Source organism: Myotis lucifugus, unplaced genomic scaffold (genome assembly GCF_000147115.1).
Source record: "Myotis lucifugus unplaced genomic scaffold, Myoluc2.0 scaffold_1, whole genome shotgun sequence".
NCBI classification, from domain to species: Eukaryota; Metazoa; Chordata; class Mammalia; order Chiroptera; family Vespertilionidae; genus Myotis; species Myotis lucifugus.
The window spans coordinates 13,884,589-13,903,375 of NW_005871049.1; the positions used below are offsets into that span (position 1 = coordinate 13,884,589).

The 18,787-nt window shown below is 38.4% G+C and overlaps 1 protein-coding gene across 1 annotated transcript in view; it reads right to left on the reverse strand.

Annotated features, from left to right (window-relative positions):
• INPP4B (inositol polyphosphate-4-phosphatase type II B) overlaps positions 1–18,787 on the reverse strand; it is a 496,781-nt gene that overhangs the window by 109,060 nt on the left and 368,934 nt on the right. Inside the window, exons 14-16 of the mRNA XM_023754658.1 lie at positions 9,556–9,686; positions 9,082–9,186; positions 360–468 (exon numbers count right to left, since the gene is read on the reverse strand). Of these exons, the coding sequence (XP_023610426.1) occupies positions 360–468; positions 9,082–9,186; positions 9,556–9,686 (345 nt within the window). The remainder of the gene's footprint in view (positions 1–359; positions 469–9,081; positions 9,187–9,555; positions 9,687–18,787) is intronic.

The window sequence follows — 18,787 nt, forward strand, 5'->3', positions numbered from 1 at the left end:
TAAATGTCTGGCTTTTCAATTACATAAGACGATGCTTTTAGCTAAATCTCTACCTGAACATATTTCCACTGAATGAGCAATAGTTGATACTAGAATACTCTCTTGTTTTAGTAGCTTTGTTTCCACAAAAATTTTCTGCCAGCACAGCACTACTCAATAAGCAACACACTCAGGCACTTAATTTATTCTAATTTCATTTCTGTTCGAGTATTTTTTTAGAAGTTCAACATCTTTAAGTTATTAAATACGTTGCGATACAAGAACTATTCATTGTGATGGACCAAGTTCCTTTATTATAAATGTATATATAAACTTCTCCAAAGGGGAGATAACCATTAATGCATCTTGTCATCACTTACTTTCTTCTTTCCATTTCAAATCTGTGGAGTAGTTTCCGAAGACCACCATTCTTAAATCCCTGAAAATGGGCAGCTGGGGCTCCCACGGTGATAACATCATAGAGAGCATCTGGAACGGGAATGGACAAGGAGATGAACACTTTGCAAACATTTCTCTCCAGCATGCTGTTTGTACTGAAGCATACACAATGTCGGAAGTCTGAGACATTATTCTGTTTAATTTTGCAGGAATCACTATGAACTTGCATCTCAAGGGGGCAAGAGGAGCTAATTTATCTTTCTAAAAGCCACCTGTGCACCTATACAAGTTATAATATATCCTTGATTTATGACTACATCTTAATTACACGCTACTGTGTAGAACAGTATGTTCTCTCATTCGTCTGTATACTTACTGAGATAACATGCTAATTGGTCTTTTGTGTATTTTATTTTATTGAGTTTTGCATCATTTAATTAGCAATCATATTGAAATTCAACAATAATGAATCTTTCCACCGAAATTTACAGAGAAAAGAAGCATTTTGGTTCAAAGCCAGAACAGTACCAGTGCATTTTTTAAAAATCTATATAGAGTAGTTTCTGCCTGTGTATACAAAATCTTATACAATTTTAATGCAAGCTTTTGCAATTTCCTCAGGTGAAAGAAGAATACACAAAATGTCTCCTGATCTATTTTCCAGCAAGATATTTTGTGGGTTTTTTTTTGTTTTTTGTTTTTTTGCAAAATAACCATACATTTAAATTGAAACTCAATCCCTTGATCTTGAAAGCCATCAGGTTTCATACATATTAAGTTTATGGCCTTAAAACATGCCATATATTATAATGAAAAGTATCCCCATCAGAGAGAAGACAGAGTGAATGCCCTCTTGTTAAACTACATTTTATCTGAGAAACCTAATTTCATAGTAGATCCTTTTCATGTTGATTTTGGTATTGACACATTGACTGTTTTTCAGATCTCATTTACAGGGAAAACATACATTATTTTATTAGCTTCAGGTAAACACCATAACTTTTCCAAAGTGGTTCAATCTAAATGCACCAGTAATATCTTTCTTAATAATAAATGTCTTCAAAACTCAAGGTCACGAAAGAACTGAATACAAACTAACCCATCAATAAAGCAAATATTGAACAATCATTTAATAGATTGCTGGAGTGATAATCTGTTGCCCTTTTAAAAAGTCGCCAATAAAGTAGAAGTCAGCTTATCTTAAAATAACAGAATATTAGACTTCTGTGTAATTAAAAAAAATTTCCTAGGGGACTTTAAACCAGGCCTAAGAAAAAGGTTCCAGGTATCCGTGACCATATATACATTTTTGTAAGTGCATCTGTTTTACTTCCTGGAAAGGGGTCACAGCTTTCTTAAATGGTCATGAGCTCACCCCACTAAATAATCCTATTCCTACCGGCCTTAGGAACATCTCTGAATGTCAGCCAGCTATTAATCTTAACTTGTTCTAACTCTTTCAACCTGCCCTTTCTCCCTGGTTTCCTATAACAAGTATAGACAACACATTCCTTTAAACATTCCAAACTAAAATTCTCAAGCTCTCAAGATCAGTTGCTTTCTTTCCCTCATCATTTTATCTGATCAGTTTCAACAACTCTGCTCCCCAAATTTTATTCTCTTTTATCACTGTGAACTCTCTTTATTTTAATTCTAACCTTCCTCAGTTCATGTCAGGATTATTACTGCCTCTTCAATCTTAGCCTCCTTGCATCCACAGTGCAGATTGCTTCTCCTGTGTTGGTGGCCATTCAGTCACTCTGCCCAAAACACAGGCTTCAATTCTTCTCATATATTTCAAAGATTAGGAGAACATTCAAATGTGTGCATGTTGTAGATGCTGAATAATTGTCAATAAACAAACAAATATTTTGAGGATGAATTGTTTATCTAATTTGTCTTTAGATTACACAGGGAATTACTATTCTTAATCGAAGAATAAGTGGTTTGAATACACTATCCAGAAAAAAAAATTGAAATCTGGAACATACATATCTCCAGGGGAAGAAGATAACCATATATCCCTCCCTGAAACACATTCAATACTAAAAGAACAAGGAGAGCTTAAGATTACCTACATGGAAAAGATTGAAATTAGACCCTTCATGCACACAAATCACTCAAAAGGATTAAAGACTTAAACATAAGAACTAAAATTATAACATTACTAGAAAAAAACTTAGGGACATTTCATAATATTGGTCTGTAAAATTGTTTCATAGATATTACACTAAAAGCACAAGTAACAAAAACAAAACTAAACAAGTGGGACTACATCAAACTGAAAAGCTTCTGCTGGCCCTGACTAGGCTGCTCAGTTGGTTGGAGTGTCATCGAGTACACCAAAAGGTTGAGTGTTCAGATCTGAGTCAGGGCACATATCTAGGTTACGGGTTTGATCATCAGCAGGGGCATGTATGGGAAGCAACAGATCAATGTTTCTCTCTCACATCGATATTTCTCTCTCTCTCTCTCTCTCTCTCTCTCTCTCTCTCTCTCTCTCTCTCCCTCTCTCCCTCTCTCTCTCTCTTTCTCTCCCTCTTTCTCATAAAAACAAAAATATATCCTTGGGTGAGGGTTAAAAAAATTTCTAAGGAAACAATAATGTAAAAAAGCAACATAGAGAACAGGAGAACAAGAGAAAATATTTGCAAACCATTTATCTGATGAGGGGTCAATCTCCAAACTATGTAAGGTACTTCTATAAGTCAATACAAGGCTCCAGGAAGTCTTAATATTTTGCAATTGTTATTTGATAACTATCAGTTATCACTGTATTGAAACAGTTATCTATTTTGGCTCCTTCATCCTTGAATTTTACTTGCCATTCATTACTACAAAATTAGCAGACAGATCTAAGTACACCATGGGATTTACTTCCTGGTCTCATCTCAGTTTAGTTAATGAAGAATGATATACACTTAAAGTACCATGTTCATTCTTGGCCAGAGCAGATGCACTCCTTTGAATGTAGTTAGTATTAACTTCAATTGATTGATTTCCTTTAAGGGAGAACAGATATAAAAAAAGGCAATAAAAATAAAATTCTAAGATAACAATCTGATCAGAAATATTTGTCTCATTTAAAAAATTTACCCATTTTATCCTGCTCTTTAAATTAAGTAATTTTGTGACATAAATAGCCCTTAACTGTGCATAATAAAAACTTTCTGATTTTTTGTACTAAGAGACAACTATAAAAATGTAGGTGGGCATTTTATTTTACAGAAAATTTAAGCAAAAAAGTTAAAGGTCCTTTTTCCTTTCTTATAAAATATAATGTGTATTTCATCTACTAATATTTTTATACCTCAAAAATGGTCCCTGGCTTTGTGAAAATGGTATAGTACACATTATAATAGAAAAGTGAAATTCAAGTTGCGTCTCATCAAGCTAAAGACACTAGGTTGACTTGAAATTTAATAATAGGGCTGCTTCATAGCCTTTTAAACGCCATTTAATAATAGAAATGAGATAATAAGTCTATTTTCCCCAGAAGATCTCTTTAAAATTCCTACAACTATAAAAATAGTGCTAATAAAAAATGTAGATATGCTGATCTCATTTCAAGGAACAATTTAAGCATAATCCCTGACTTCAAAATGGCCCACAAATGACTTTGACATGATTCACAAGACCACAGGGATTTTTGAGGATAATCTCTTTCAAAGTAGTCCAAGAAATTTGGCATCATCATGAAACATGTCTAAAGGTAATTATGCTTCATTGATGAGGTGATACACCCAAACTCTTGAAATGCAGAAATCAGGGAGCTCTGACAGCTCCTCTTATTTGTTCCAGCTTCAGTGATTGGAAGTTTAAGAGGCAAAGAGGTCAACTGATTCATCCATAGTTACACAGAAATGCGGGTGACATTGTACCTAACTCCAACTACAGCTTTATGATATCATATAGTAAGTTCTTTTACTATTTTTCCCTTTCCTCTTTCTTTCTTCCACCCTTCCTTTTCTTCCATCCTTCTTTTTCTCCCTCCCTTCCTTCCTTCCTTCCTTCCTTCCTTCCTTCCTTCCTCCCTCCCTCCCTCTCTCCCTCCCTCCCTCCCTTCCTTCCTTCCTTCCTTCCTTCCTTCCTTCCTTCCTTCCTTCCTTCCTTCCTTCCTTCCTCCCTCCCTTCTCTCTCTCTCTCTCTCTCTCTCTCTCTCTCTCTCTCTCTCTCTTTCTTTCTCTTTCCTATGTACTATAATATGATCTATATACATAAAAGGCTAATATGCTAGGTGTCCGACTGTTCAGTCAACCATTCGACCAGTCTCTATGATCTGCACTGACCACCAGGGAGCAGATGCTTTTACTAGTAGGTTAGCTTGCTGCTGGGTTCCGACCAATCGGGACTGGGTGAGATGGCTGGACATGCTCTGGAGCCCTCCTGTGGTCCCTCCCTGGCTGGCCAACCTACCACAGTCCCTTCCCGGCTAGCCAGCCCCAATTGGCCCCAATCAGGACTGGGCAAGAAGACCCTGATCGGCCCCAGTCGGAACTGGGTGAGACAAGCTGGACACACCCTGGAGCCAATCTCCTGCAGTCCTTCCCTGGCCTCTAAAATATTTCTTCTAATTAATTTCCTTTCAATGTGTACGAATTCATGGATGAATATATATATATATATTCATATATATATGGATTCGTGCACCAGTAGGGTCCCTCAACCTGGCCTGCGCCCTCTCATAATCTGGGACTCCTGGGGGATGCAGACTGCCGGTTTCAGGGCCTGCGGAGATTGGGCCGAAACCAGCAGTCCAACATCCCCCAAGGAATGTAGTAGTGCACAAAGCAGCAGGGGCCAGGGAGCGCGGCAGGTGGGCACCGCGCTGCTCCCGCTCCTCCCGGTCCTGCTGGGCCTGCTGTCGTCGCCGCACGGTAGCGCACTGCCATGGAGTGGGGAGAGGCTCATGCCACCAAGGCTGTGCTTGCCAGCTGTGAGCCCAGCGTCTGGTGCCCGTTAGTCGGCTTAGTGGCGCTCCCACTGTGGGATCACACTGACCACCAGGGGGTAGCTTCTGCATTGAGTGTCTACTGCCCTGGTGGTCAGTGAGCATCATAGTGACCTGTCAAACAGTCATTTGGTCACTTAGGCTTTTACATATATAGATAGTAGATAAAATAACTTAAACATATAATATTATAATATCACAAGAATCCAGATGTGATACTATTCACAACTGATTTTCCAATAAGATAAAATTTACTGAGATATATCAGAGTGGAAAATGGTATTCTTAATTTCAGGGTACTGTTTTTGTTATTATTGTCACTGCTCTATAAGATCTCTATTGTGGTGGGTACTCTCTTGCATTTAATTTCAATAATGAATAAGGATGAAAATTTAACTTAATGGGTCTGGGGGCACCAGAAGTTAAATGGAGGTTATTTCACTTGTCAGTATGAGACATGACATCATTAGTTCTGCTCAGTTACTTGTTTCAAGAGCTAGACATTAGCCTCAGATTTGGTAAATCTGCCTGCTATTGTTTGTAAAGCTGCCTCTCCAAATATAGCAGGCATATTAATCAAAGGTGAATCGATGCAATTTACTAATGGTAAGAAGGAAAATGAATGTAGTCTACATTCAATAACTCACCAGTGAAATACCAAGGCTTGGCCAATCTTACTTGCATCATTACCTTACAAAATGTTGTCTGTAATTCAGCCAAACATTTAAATCAGTAACCATGGATCTTAAATAAATTTAACTGCAATTCAAAATCTGCTAAATACATGTTACATAAGTAAATAGGAAATTTGATTGACTACCATCTACACCTTTTAATTTTTATTTTGCAAGTAAGTAAAGCAAAGCTTAGAGTGGTTATTAACTTGATTACAGTCAAAGAAATTGTAAGTCCCTAAAAATTCAGTCATTTTCAATTTCTACTATAACATATAGTTGGTGATCTAGTCTGTAAAGCACCTACTTTATTTGAAGACCAACCTCAAATAACTTTTAAACTTATAAAAAATAAATATTTTAAAACAAATATTTAATGTTATACATATTTTATACATGCAATATACATCTATACTAATAAAAGTGTAATATGCTAATTAGACTGGACGTCTTCCAGACATCCTTCCTGACAAAGCCAGGCCGGGCAAAGCCACTCGCCCGCAGTCCTGGGTGCCAGTGCCTGCGGCTGCAGCCCGGGAGAAAAGAAGCTGAAGCCGGCCACCCGCCCGTGGTCCTGGGCACCAGTTCCTGAGGCTGCGGCCTGGGCAAAGCTGCCCACCCCTGGTCCTGAGGGAGGGAAGCCCAGGTGACTGCAGCTGGCCAGAGAAAGGAAGCCTGGGTCCTGGGTGCGGGGCCAAGGCAGAGTGGTTAGTGTGATCAGGCCAGCAGGAGAACAGTTAGGGGCGATCAGGCAGGCAGTTAGGGAAGATCAGGCAGGCAGGCAGAGGGGTTAGGGGTGATCAGGCAGGCAGGCAGGCAGGCGGTTAGGGGTGATCAGGCAGGCAGGCAGGCAGGCAGGCGGTTAGGAGCCAGGGGTCCTGGATTGCAAGAGGCAGTTGGACATCCCCCAAGGGGTCCCAGATTGGAGAAGGTGCAGGCCGGGCTGAGGGACCCCACCACCCCGTGCACGAATTTCATGCACCGGGCCTCTAGTACTAATATAATATAATACATTATGCAATAGATTTCAGTACCTTCACATTAATTCTTGGCTGTAGGAAAACTTGTTCTTTCCTACATTTTCTCCTTAAGTTATTTAAAGGGAGGAACCAGTCTTTCTGAAAACTACTATGACAAAAATCCTCTAGTTTATGAGTTGTATCCTAGTTCTAACATCAAAATCTTGCTTTTCTCTCCACTGCTTGATTTTTTTTATCACATATAAAAAATTCCTTCATATATCCTGTTATGGGTAAATTGTGCCCCACAAGAAAGATATCTTAGAATCCAACCTTATTTGGAAATACGGTCTTTACAGATTAATCAAGTGGAAATCAGGTTCTGAGGATGAGCCCTAATCTAATATGACTGGAGGAAATGAATCCTTAAAGGGGAAATTTGGACACAGAGAAGGACATAGAGGAGAACACGATGTGAAGATGGAGGATCAGTGTGATGCATCAGCAAACCAAAGGAAACCAAAGATTACCAGGAAAACAAAAAGGAGTTAGGATGAGGCAAGAAAGGATTCCCCTCAGGTTCCAGAGGGAGCTTGGCTCTGCCAGCACCTTGATTTCGGATTTCTGGCTTCAAGACAGTGAGACAATAAAATTCTGCTGTTTAAGCCAACCAATTTATGGTGCTCTGCTATGGCAGATCTAGGACACTGGTACATTTCCCAAACCAAACTAATTAAAAGAAATTTTACTTGCTTTTCTAAATTTCTCTCGTTTAGTTTCTAGTTTCTTCGTGTTAAATTGGAGAAACAGAAACTAGAGGCATTGCATTCATCCTAGCTCACTCTAGTCTATTTTTCAGATAGTATCTTGGCAAAAGACAGCATAATGTAAATGATTCTGTCATTTTCAATAAATAAAGATGATGTAAAAGGCCACTTAGATAATAATTTCTCTTTGTTTGGCGGAAGTATTTTAAGGATCATCACCAAATATTTGAATGCATATTTAAATACAAGCTTCTATCGATTTTGCCCCGAAAAACTACCTGGTTTGGTGATACTTCTATCATCCACCCAAGGCTGTACCCCAGATCATCCTTCTCTCCCATTTCTTCATCCTATCAGTCATCAAGTCTTGCATTTGATGATGTTTCCAAAATGCCTCTGCCTCTCTAAATCATCTTTCCTCTACATCTGGCTACCTCCTTAGATTTTATTGTCTCTTTACTGATCACTTTAACAGCCATGATAAAGCTGACAGATCCACTTTGTCCCAGTGATGGCAAAGGCCACATATCTCATGGAAAACTCTTATCGTTCATTCTGGGTGTTTTACATACTCTAATTCACTTCATTTGGAAGAGAAAAACACAGATTAGAAAGATTAGAAATAACAAATTTAATAGAAACTAGTGAAGCTGCAATTCTATTCCATTCCACTACAAAATATATAAACTTTTTACTATATCATAAAGGCCTCTTTAGAAAAAAAAATCATGTTGGTTATCACATAGCATTTAAGTACTTTAGCTTCTTTATTACTTGTTGATATTCTGGTTTTGATGATTTTTAAAACCATTATATGTTATGTTCAAACTGCTGACAGACACTCAGTAATCAAAAGTTCCTAAAAGCCTTGGGCCAATCCATCTAATTTTTATTTCAGTTCTTTCATTTGCCAAATTCTTGGTTAAAAGGACAGTCACCGCCAAGACAGAGAAACAGCTTGAGTCCAACTTTGGGCTTTGGTTTCTCAAGATAAATAGTATACAATGAACAAGTCTTGTTTTGCCTTTTTCTTTTCTTTTTTTTTTTAATCCAAGCAGTAGCACAATTGGCAGCTATTAGGAGTCATTGACACTACTTAAAGAAGCTAATATTCATTTTGCATATTCACCTGCAACTCAGTTCAGGTGCTACATTGATAAAGTAGTCCTCAGAAACATAGCAACAACAAAAAATAATAGTGCCTTTTATAATATTCAGGGTTATTATCAGCTTCAACTGTTTCATCTTTATCTTTATATAAATGCTTAAATTGTAAAGTCTGCCAATAGTGGAGATTTTTAAAGAAACACCCTAACACAGTTGCCTATTTTGAAAAGAATACTATACACTACCTTTCAGGTGAGGGCTGTGTACGTGCATCCTCTGCAGGTGTAGATTTATTGGAACAAATTCTAATGTTTTCTCTCCTTTGCTGCTGCTTGATTTGAAAGAGGACCCTAGGTGAAAAGAAATTTAATATTACTAGTAAGTAAATAATGAGGACATGTGCGTGTATATTTGCTGAAAAATAAATTTGACATAAAGAACTGTTACAAAAACTTCAGGAAGAAAATATAACTGTATGATTTGCTTTTCTTCTCAGATATTTAAATTTTTTTAAACTCTCAATTACCTTTAGAATAATACCGTGAGGTAAAATAGTGCATTTTTTTCTTTGTTATTTTTCACGTCAATTTGGAAGTATTAGAATTATAAGATGCTTTAAAAAATATTGGCTGTTCTATGTCCATAATAATGTTTATTATTGTTTTCACATAACATATGAAATGCAGCACAGGTTGAATATGTAGTTATTACTTTCACACCTGTTTCCTTGCTGAGTTCTGTCAGAATGTCTTGGTACATATTCACCATTTGATCACAGTGAGTAAGGACATTTTTCCGTAGATTGTCCCAGTGAGGAGAGAGTTCACCAAGTTCTTTTAGCTCCTGGTTCCTGTTAAGAATGGGAAATGGGACAACATTTTTATGTAAGTCCATAGACACAAACTGCTTAATTAGGGTTGTTAAACCCATAAAAAATTGATTCACCACTCATTTTGAGAAAGCTCTATGTGCTTTTTAGGGGGGAAATAATCATTTTAATACAAAGAAAGATATGAATAATTTAGGTCACACAAACATTAAACATATCAAAGAGAAAAAAGTGCAGGTTAATTTACTGATAAAAATTTCACAAAGCCTGGCCAGTTGAGTGTCGACCTATGAACCAGAAAATCATGGTTCAATTCCCTGCCAGGACACATGCTCCAGTTGTGGGCTCAATCCCCAGTGCTAGGGGGGTGAGGGGGGTTGCAAGAGGCAGCCGATCAATGATTCTCTTTTATCATTGATGTTTCTAACTCCCTCTCCCTTCCTCTCTGAAATGAATAAAAATATATATTTTTAAAAAATTTTCACAAAGATGGCAAAGACTATCTAATATACATAGAGGCCATTCAGTTAAAAAAACCTCAACAGAAAAATGCTAAATTCTAGGCTTTGACCATCCAAAATGAAATAAAGTGAGAAGGATAATCACACTATGTTCGAAGGAAACATAAGCTATTCAGGTAATCTAATCCTCCTTCCTATCTAATAAAAGAGAAACATGGTAATTAGCCGTACGACCGCTACCCTTCCCATTGGCTAATCAGCGAGATATGCAAATTAATCGCCAGCCAAGATGGCGGCTAATTTGCATATGTCGGCTCCAAGCCACAGACTGAGGCTTTAGGCCTGGGTAAGGGAGGAGCCAGCCAGCGATAGTTGAGCCAGCGATGGTTGATGGCAGCGGAGGCGGGGAACCAGGGTGGAGCCAGCCAGCGATCGTAGATGGCGGCGGTGGCAGCGGGGAGCTGGGGGTGCCCCGGCCCAGGCCTAAAATCTCGGCCTGAGGCTTTAGGCCTGGGTCAGGGAGGAGCCAGCTAGGGATCGTTGATGGCTGCGGTGGCGGGGAGCGGGGGGTGCCCCGGTCCAAGCCTAATGCCTCGGCCAGAGGCTTTAGGCTTGGGCCGGGGAGGAGCCAGCCAGTGATCCTTGATGGTGGTGGCGGCCGGAACCGGGGCGCAGCCAGCCAGCGATCCTTGATGGCCACGGCGGCTGGGAGCTGGGGGTGCCCTGGCCCAGGGCTAATGACTCGCCAGAGGCGTTAGGCCTGGGCAGGGGCCAAACCAGCAATTGGTGTGAACTACAGAGGAAACACCTTTTCTGACTGCTGATTGGTTAAGCTCCCTGTATGCCACTGGTAATATTCTTAGTAACTTGGGTAATAAGAGTCCAAAAAGTGATCTAGGGTTTTTTTTACCACACTCCTGGAGAAAAAAAGGAAGGTCTGCTGCTGGAGGGTTAAGAAATGTCATATCCTGTCCTAGCCAGTTTGGCTCAGTGGATAATGCCTCGGCCTGCCCAACGCAGATTCTGGGTTCAATTCTGACCAAGGGCATGTACCTAGGTTGCAGGTTCCTCCTGGCTCTGGCCCAGGTCAGGGCTCATGCAGGAGGCAACCAATCAAAGTGTTCCTCTCACTTTGATGTTTCTCTCTGTCTTTCCCTTTCTCTTCCACATTCTCTAAAAATCAATGGAAACATATCCCCAGGTGAGGATAAAGAAAGAAAGAAATGTCATATCCTATGAAAGACACTTCTTGAAAATGCCTAAAGAAAGTTGTTATTTTTTCATGGTAAAGGGACTGGAGTCCGTGTTGATGAAAACACCTTGGTGGCTGTGGTGACTGGCAGTGGCTGCAACAGTGCGGTGATGGGGCTGGTGCCTTCCCCTGATCAGCCTGGTCGACTCCCACAAAGGGAGGCCAGACTGTGGCTTAGTCCCGCTCCCCAAGGGGAGCAGGGAGCAGGTAGTAGGACATCCCCTAGGGCTCCCAGTATGTGATAGGGGGCAAGCTGGGCTGAGGGAACCCCCTCCCCAGTGCACAAATTTTTGTGCACCGGGCCCCTAGTTTATATATAATAGAGATATAATTTTTTAAAGCCAATAAATAGTATGATCAGGTATGATTTTATTGGTCTCAGTTTCTCCCATGAGGGCAATTTAAGTAAATGTTGCATATGTTTTGCCCCTTCTTTATCAAAAGAAAAAGCTAATCATGCCATTTAGGTTTTAATTATTAACTTTTATCTAATTCTCTACCCTTTATCCAAGTTAATTCAAATAATCAGAATGCCTTTTCAAATTATAATGATAAATGGTTTTAATATGCTGCTTGGTTAAATCTCTTATTCATTTCTGTAACCTTTTACCAACAACATTTTCATGAGGCTAATTTAACCAGCAATAATGAACCTTCTTTGCTATTTTGGCTGTGCAACATGCTAAATACCAAGCTAATAAATTCAGAAGATGTAGAATCTTTAACATCCTGTTAAATGCAAGAGTAATGGATGGTGTGCAAAAATGTGACTTGGTTCCAAATGTTTGTAGCTGCCTTTGTTTTGTTTCAATGGGATGCAATGTAGTTTTGCTATATCTTTCATTTGAGGTCTTTATAACTTTTTGAACAATCATCTCATTCTCAACTGTCCCACAGATTAGCTGTCATCACACATTTGTGGGAGAAGAAGTAATTAATCAATAGACAGTGAGAGTAAAGAAAGTTCATGACCAAAGATGGGGTAGGAGGGAAGGTTGAAGAATTGGGGAGTCAAGTTCTCTGTGTACACGCAAATACCAGGCTATTTAAATTCAAGACAAGCAACAACAACCACCAAAGCAAACAAATAATCCCCCAAACTGGAGATATCCAAGTTTAGAAAAACTTGGGCAATTAGGTCAAATCAAAGGATGATAGCTAGTATAATATATCAATTTAATTTGTAAGCTTTTAGGCTGTAGTTCCAATATACGCTTATGATAGAAATATTAGTTAGGTATGTCTGCTTAATAATAATAGATGTTTAATACTAGTAGGTTTAAAATTTATGTTGCCTCTGAATAATTATCAGAAATAGTAATTAAAAGGAGGTGATTAGAGAGTAAAGAGAGGGAGATAGCAAAGACTCTTACTAAGGTGTGGGATCCTGACATGGCATACATCTCCTTGCCTAAGAGAAGTCTGGAAGTATAGCCAGAAAAGTTTAGTGATCTGTGGGGAATGACTTAAAATATGCTGGGATTAGTCCATAAAGATTTGTTTAACTTTTACTACACTCTTCCACTATGTCAAAATTTATACACAGGAATACATAGAGAAATCTGGCATTCACAACTTTTTTGTTCTAAGAAATGGCATTGCAATGGCACACATTCTGAAAAAGACATATAACCAACATAAGGTACCTTTGCATTAAAAACAGTCAAAAATAAGGGAACTACAGAATAACAGTATCATAAACAGAGTGGAGTAATGAACAAGTTGTAAAATAAAGTGAGGCAGAGAAAGAAAGTAGCTATAAGTTTAAAAAAATAAAGAAATTCATTAGATTAATACATTAATATACATAAAAATAGAAGATAATTAGGTGTACCAAAATCAGAAAATTTTTCAATCAGGAAGGATAGAGTTTATATTATATTTTAATTTTCTACTTGGTGAACAGAAACTTTGGAGTTTAATAGTGAGATCCAACCCCAGGGGAGCATGAGGGAGGTAAGAAGAAAAGTGTTGTAGGAAAAAAGCAGCAGCAGACATAAGGTGGTATGTCCTGAGCTGGGCAGAACTTCACAAGAAAACAAGACCGGTTGCTAGGTCATGTGTAACAACTCTAGAGAAGTCATATGGCACCTTCGCACCTTGGAACAGCTTGTTAGATGGGGGAAGAGACATTTATATGCCACTTCCTTACCTTCTATATTTCACTGGTAAAGATTCAGCCTGTGGAATATTAACTCCTTTGCATGTCAGTTGTGTAATCTATCTCCTTTGGGTAGCCACTGGGGAAGCAATATCCCGGTGGAGACAGAACTTTCCTGGTTCTGGTCTAATATGACACAGGTGCCAGAGCCACTCTGGATCTTTCCATGTAGATGCCATGGGAGGCATGCTAATGTCTGGTCGTAATCTTCAGGGAGGCTGATACAGCTGATGGAGTTAGGAAATTAAGTGACAACAGTAACAATATATGGGGATCTCCACTGAATGAGTGGTCAAAAAGTGAAGACATATTAGGGTTGAGCCACTATAGGAAAGCACATAAACTGGGCCCAGGATGGGCATCACCTTGCACAACTCCAATGCACTTGCATCATTTTCTGATACCCAGAAAGCATATAACACAACATTCCTCATACCTCCCGAAAGAGAAGTTCAAGTACAATTCTTCAAGGTCATACTAGTTGCTATTCCCAAGATTTAAGGAGAGGCAAAGAACCAAGCTACAATATCTAATACTCCAGCTGATCCTTGGGGCCTAATTAATAATATTAATCACCAATCTCCTCTACCATTCATTCCAGATTTTCTTCATATGTCACTGGCATTTCAGCTGGTCTGGGTTGCTGCCTTGTGAGGTCTCTCAGACTTTAATCAAAAGGGATTAGGCCCTTAGTTGTCTTGCTCATATGGAATCCCAGTTGCTGCAATTGCCCACTCATATCTGAGCATGGGGCACCTCTGAGTTCCAGACATTTTTTTTCTCAGGTTGTGAAACAGCAGCCTTCTTTCCTTATGATGGTAAGAATAGTATCTCTTACTGTCTTTGCTGGACCATTGTAATGAGGAATGTGTGGTAACCAGATCACATGTGGAGTCAATCATAACTTCTAGTTAAGTGGGACTATGAATTGGTCCCCTGACAGAACCTCCAAAACCCATAGCCCAAGAACCACAATTCTAATTGGAGAAGTCCAAGGTTGTAGGTAAAGGCACACTTTTTATTTAGATGGTTTGTTTTGTCTTACCTTGTTTAAATATTTCAAAATATATGCTTCTCCTCTTCAGCAAAATAGTAAGTTATATATATAATGTTTTAGACACATACAATTGAATAACATAAAGGAAAAATGAAATTAAAAAACAACCCTATGAAGAATAAAGAGACATAATTGAACACAAAATGAGGCATAGGGGAACTGGAAAATAAATAGCCAAAGCTGCTGTAAAGTTTTTTTTTATATATAATGCATAAAGCATGGCAAGAATATTAAATAGATAAATGGTTTAAAACTTTGTTTTTTATAGCCCTGGGAGTGTTATGGCAGAGGGCCAAAGGGAGGATGTTGAACAAAAGAGAAGCCAAGTAAGTGGACAGGCATCAGGCCTGTTTCCTCACTCAACCCCCACTAGAACAATCAGCTCCAAGTGAATCTCTTTGATTTATATGGGAATTCTGTGTACAGTTTGTTTGGGGGTTGGGGGGAAGGGCTCTGTTGCTAAAAAAAATAAATTACAAAATCAAATTACAAAATTAAAGAATAAAAAATAAAAGGAAGTTTAGCCTCTTGTTAAAGCTTCTGTTTAAAATAACATTCGAAAGCCTACTGATGATATATACAAGGAGGGAATTTCAACACGGGGGAAACATGCTCTGAGCCTGCGAGTGGCAGAGACTCGTCTCCCTCGTCTTTTTGTCCTACCACAGTTCTGTTTGACTGAGGTTTGTTGATTGAGCAAATGAAAGGTTTGCTTGCAGGTTATTATCCTTAGTTTTTCCTGAATTTGACAAAAGTCAAAACATAAAGTAGGATGCTGAGTTCTCTCCTAGTTAAAATGGAGAGATCTGAAAAATAAAGGAGGTACTACTGAATCCTCTAACCTTGTATGATCTAGATCTGTAACCTTGGATTGGTCGAGTCTTCCTTAAGAATACACAAAGATTAGAAAATACATCTTCATATGGAATTTCTTCCTATGATGGTTGATAGTCTTCCTATGACATCAACTTGACTGGATCACAAGGTGTCCAGATATTGGGTCAAATGTTATTGTAGGTGTCTAGGAGGAAGTTTCCAGATCAGATTAATATTTGAATTGTTAGGCTGAGTAAAGCAGATTGGTCTTCCTACTTTGGGTGGGCCTCATCCAATCACCTAAAAGCCTGAATAGAGCAAAAAGGGCTGACCCTCCTGGGGTAAGAGAGAATTCCTCCTGCCATACTGACTTTGAGCTTGGATACTCGTGTTGTTGTTTTTTCAGCCTTTGGACATGAAGTGAAACATTGGCTTTTCCTGGGTCTCAAGCCTGCTGGTCTTTGAACTAGGAATACAGTATACCCTCTCTTGAGACCTCAGCTTGACAACTCACCTCCAAGATCTTAGAACTTGTCAGCTACCATACTTCTCTCTCTCTCTCTCTCTCTCTCTCTCTCTCTCTCTCTCTCTCTCTCACACACACACACACACACACACACACACACACACACACACACACACTTTATGGTTGTGTTTCTGTGGAGAACCTTTACCAACATACTAACTATACAGGGATTCTATCACAAAGATTTCTCTCTGCTTGGTGCAAAGGAAGTTAGAAGGTAGGTTGAGATAAAAACATCTGGAAGATAGTTTGAGCTCTTTCATGGCTTTTTATCCCTCCCACCACATTTTACAAAAACTCTTTTAACTTCTTCAGACGAAAATTGCTTATAGAGATGTTTAGCTTTTCTAAGAGACTTGCACAAGAAATCTCTCTAGTTCTGAGGTCAAAGCTCCACATGCGAGCCCCCTATTTTATTAGAAGTTTGAGTCCAGAATGATAAATGTTAAAAACTTGGGCATGTAAATTCAAAATTATGAAAAGTAGTTACTTTAATAAAGAGTGCCTGGGAATAATAATTAAATAATTTATAAGGATTTTAAGACCAAATAAAAATTTATATACCAAAGATATGACCCAGTAAAAAAGACATTAAAATGTCATTTGAAATTATTACCTAGGTAAATAGAAATACTTTCCCCCAATAAACTGTACAATACCATTTTTAGAATAAAAATGGAACCTTTTAAAACTATCAGAGTCTAAAACTACATGTGGGTATAGATGGATGGAAAGTTTAATGGTCAACTGCTTTCATTCATTATGCAAAATTAACTCAAACCCAAAAGAAGTCATAAAAAATGTACCCATTAGGAAAAAGAATTAAATACTAAAATTTCCAGTGAGGAATAGTCTACATAAATGACCAGTGGTGACTTCAATTTCATAAAGTGGTTGGGTGACACCATAAAACCGAACAAAGTTCAACTCGATGTCAGGTTTCACAGTATTTTCAACCCACAATTCAAACTGTGCTTTAACCCAGACAAGAATAAAAACTGCATCTATAAATCACAGCCTTTCTTTCTTTCTTTCTTTCTTTCTTTCTTTCTTTCTTTCTTTCTTTCTTTCTTTCTTTCTTTCTTTCTTTTTCTTTCTTTCTTTCTTTCCTTTTCTTTCTTTCTTCCTTCCTTCCTTCCTTCCTTCCTTCCTTCCTTTCTTTCTTTCTTTCTTTCTTTCTTTCTTTCAAAAAAGCCTTTTTGTAAATGACAATGTTGTTTGACATTAAAGTAAGTGGATGTTGTACTATGTAAGTGGATGCTGTAGACTCAAGGAGGTTTCAAGTACTATGTAAGTGGATGTTGTTGGAGCACAATAACTACAGGAATCAGTTGTAATCACAGAATCTGTTTGCATTTGATAAACAGCTAAATTCTATAATTTTAGCTAACTGCATTAAAAAATTAGTAATAAAAAGTATGTCTTAGTCTATCGTAAGAGTCTATTTGCTGCCCCTGATAAAGGTGATTTGGTATTTACTTATAAATAAAGTCTTTTTTATCCTTTGAAGTTTGTTTTAAGTTTATCAAACATGGACAACATTTATTTTTTTAATATTGTAAAGCTCAGTGTTCCATTTATGTTTAAAATGGTGGCACATCAATGAAGTTTCTCGTAATTCCACATATATTAATTATGTGCCTTTTCATTGTGGACAGCCATGAAAATTACCCACTGCACAGGAAGGCTGGTCAAGGAAAGAAGTGTGCTAGAATGCTCATTCTCTTTTCATTATTACTGCCCATGCTTTTAGAAATTGCAAGCATTTCTGGGCAGTTTCCCTTCCAACTCCCACCCCAGGGTCTGGAGTGCAGATGTGGCCCAGTTAAGTTTCTTAAGTAGATGGAATCCAGGAGGCCCCACAAAATACTTAGTGGTAGGGTCTTTTGGTAGACACCATAAGCCTTTTCAGGTAATCAAGATTACTTTTGTACAGAATTTATCTCTTTTTTATTTTCAAAACAATCCTCAGAGATAACTGTTCCAGAGCTGGACGAATAAAAATTAAAAATTCAGTTGCCCTCGGCACATTTCAAGTGCTCAACACCCTCACAGCTATCATATGAGACAGTGCAGTTTAGAACACTTCCATCGTGGGAAGTTCCATTGAACAACCTTGCTTTAGGCAAATGAGAAGAACGTAACTGAGAAGTGAAGTGACCTGTTTAACCTATATTGTTACAAAGTGGCCGAATCAAGACTTATACTCAGGGCTTGTGATTGCAAATCTTGTTCTCTTTTCCATTGTAATTCCTGGTGAGTATGGTTTCTTCTAAGATAGTAACCCTACTTAGGAGGACAAGACTAGAATCTTCCACCTGAGGGACTCATCTGAATGCAACTTCCACCCAGGTCAACAGAGAGCTGGTTCAAATATTTGGCTCAAGTGTGCACTTACAGCCTTGGCCACTATAACTATTGGAAGATCAAACAACAGAACAAAATTCTTGTTTATTTTCTATTCATTTAACAACAACAAAACTGACAAGTTCTTCTTTTTCTGTGGCCCAGAAGGCTCTAACTAATCAGAAGCCTTTCATTCCAAAACATCTGCCCCAGACACAAGCATCAGCTTTGTGGGGAAAAAGATACACCCGGTCTGCTTTTTCCGCCCACTTGGAGTTTTGTGGCACTGTATAGTGAACATACTTATGAGGTGTGCTCGGGTTAGTAAAGCTAAAGGAGAGTGAAATAAAATTACAGACCCTTTTTGTATGAAACAGTTATTAACTGTCCAACTAAAGATGAAGAAACAACAACAGTTTTTGATATATTTGAGTGTCTGCCTGTGATACCATGAATCCTTTACAAAAATGGTATAAAGTGGTATTCCACATATAAAAAGGCCT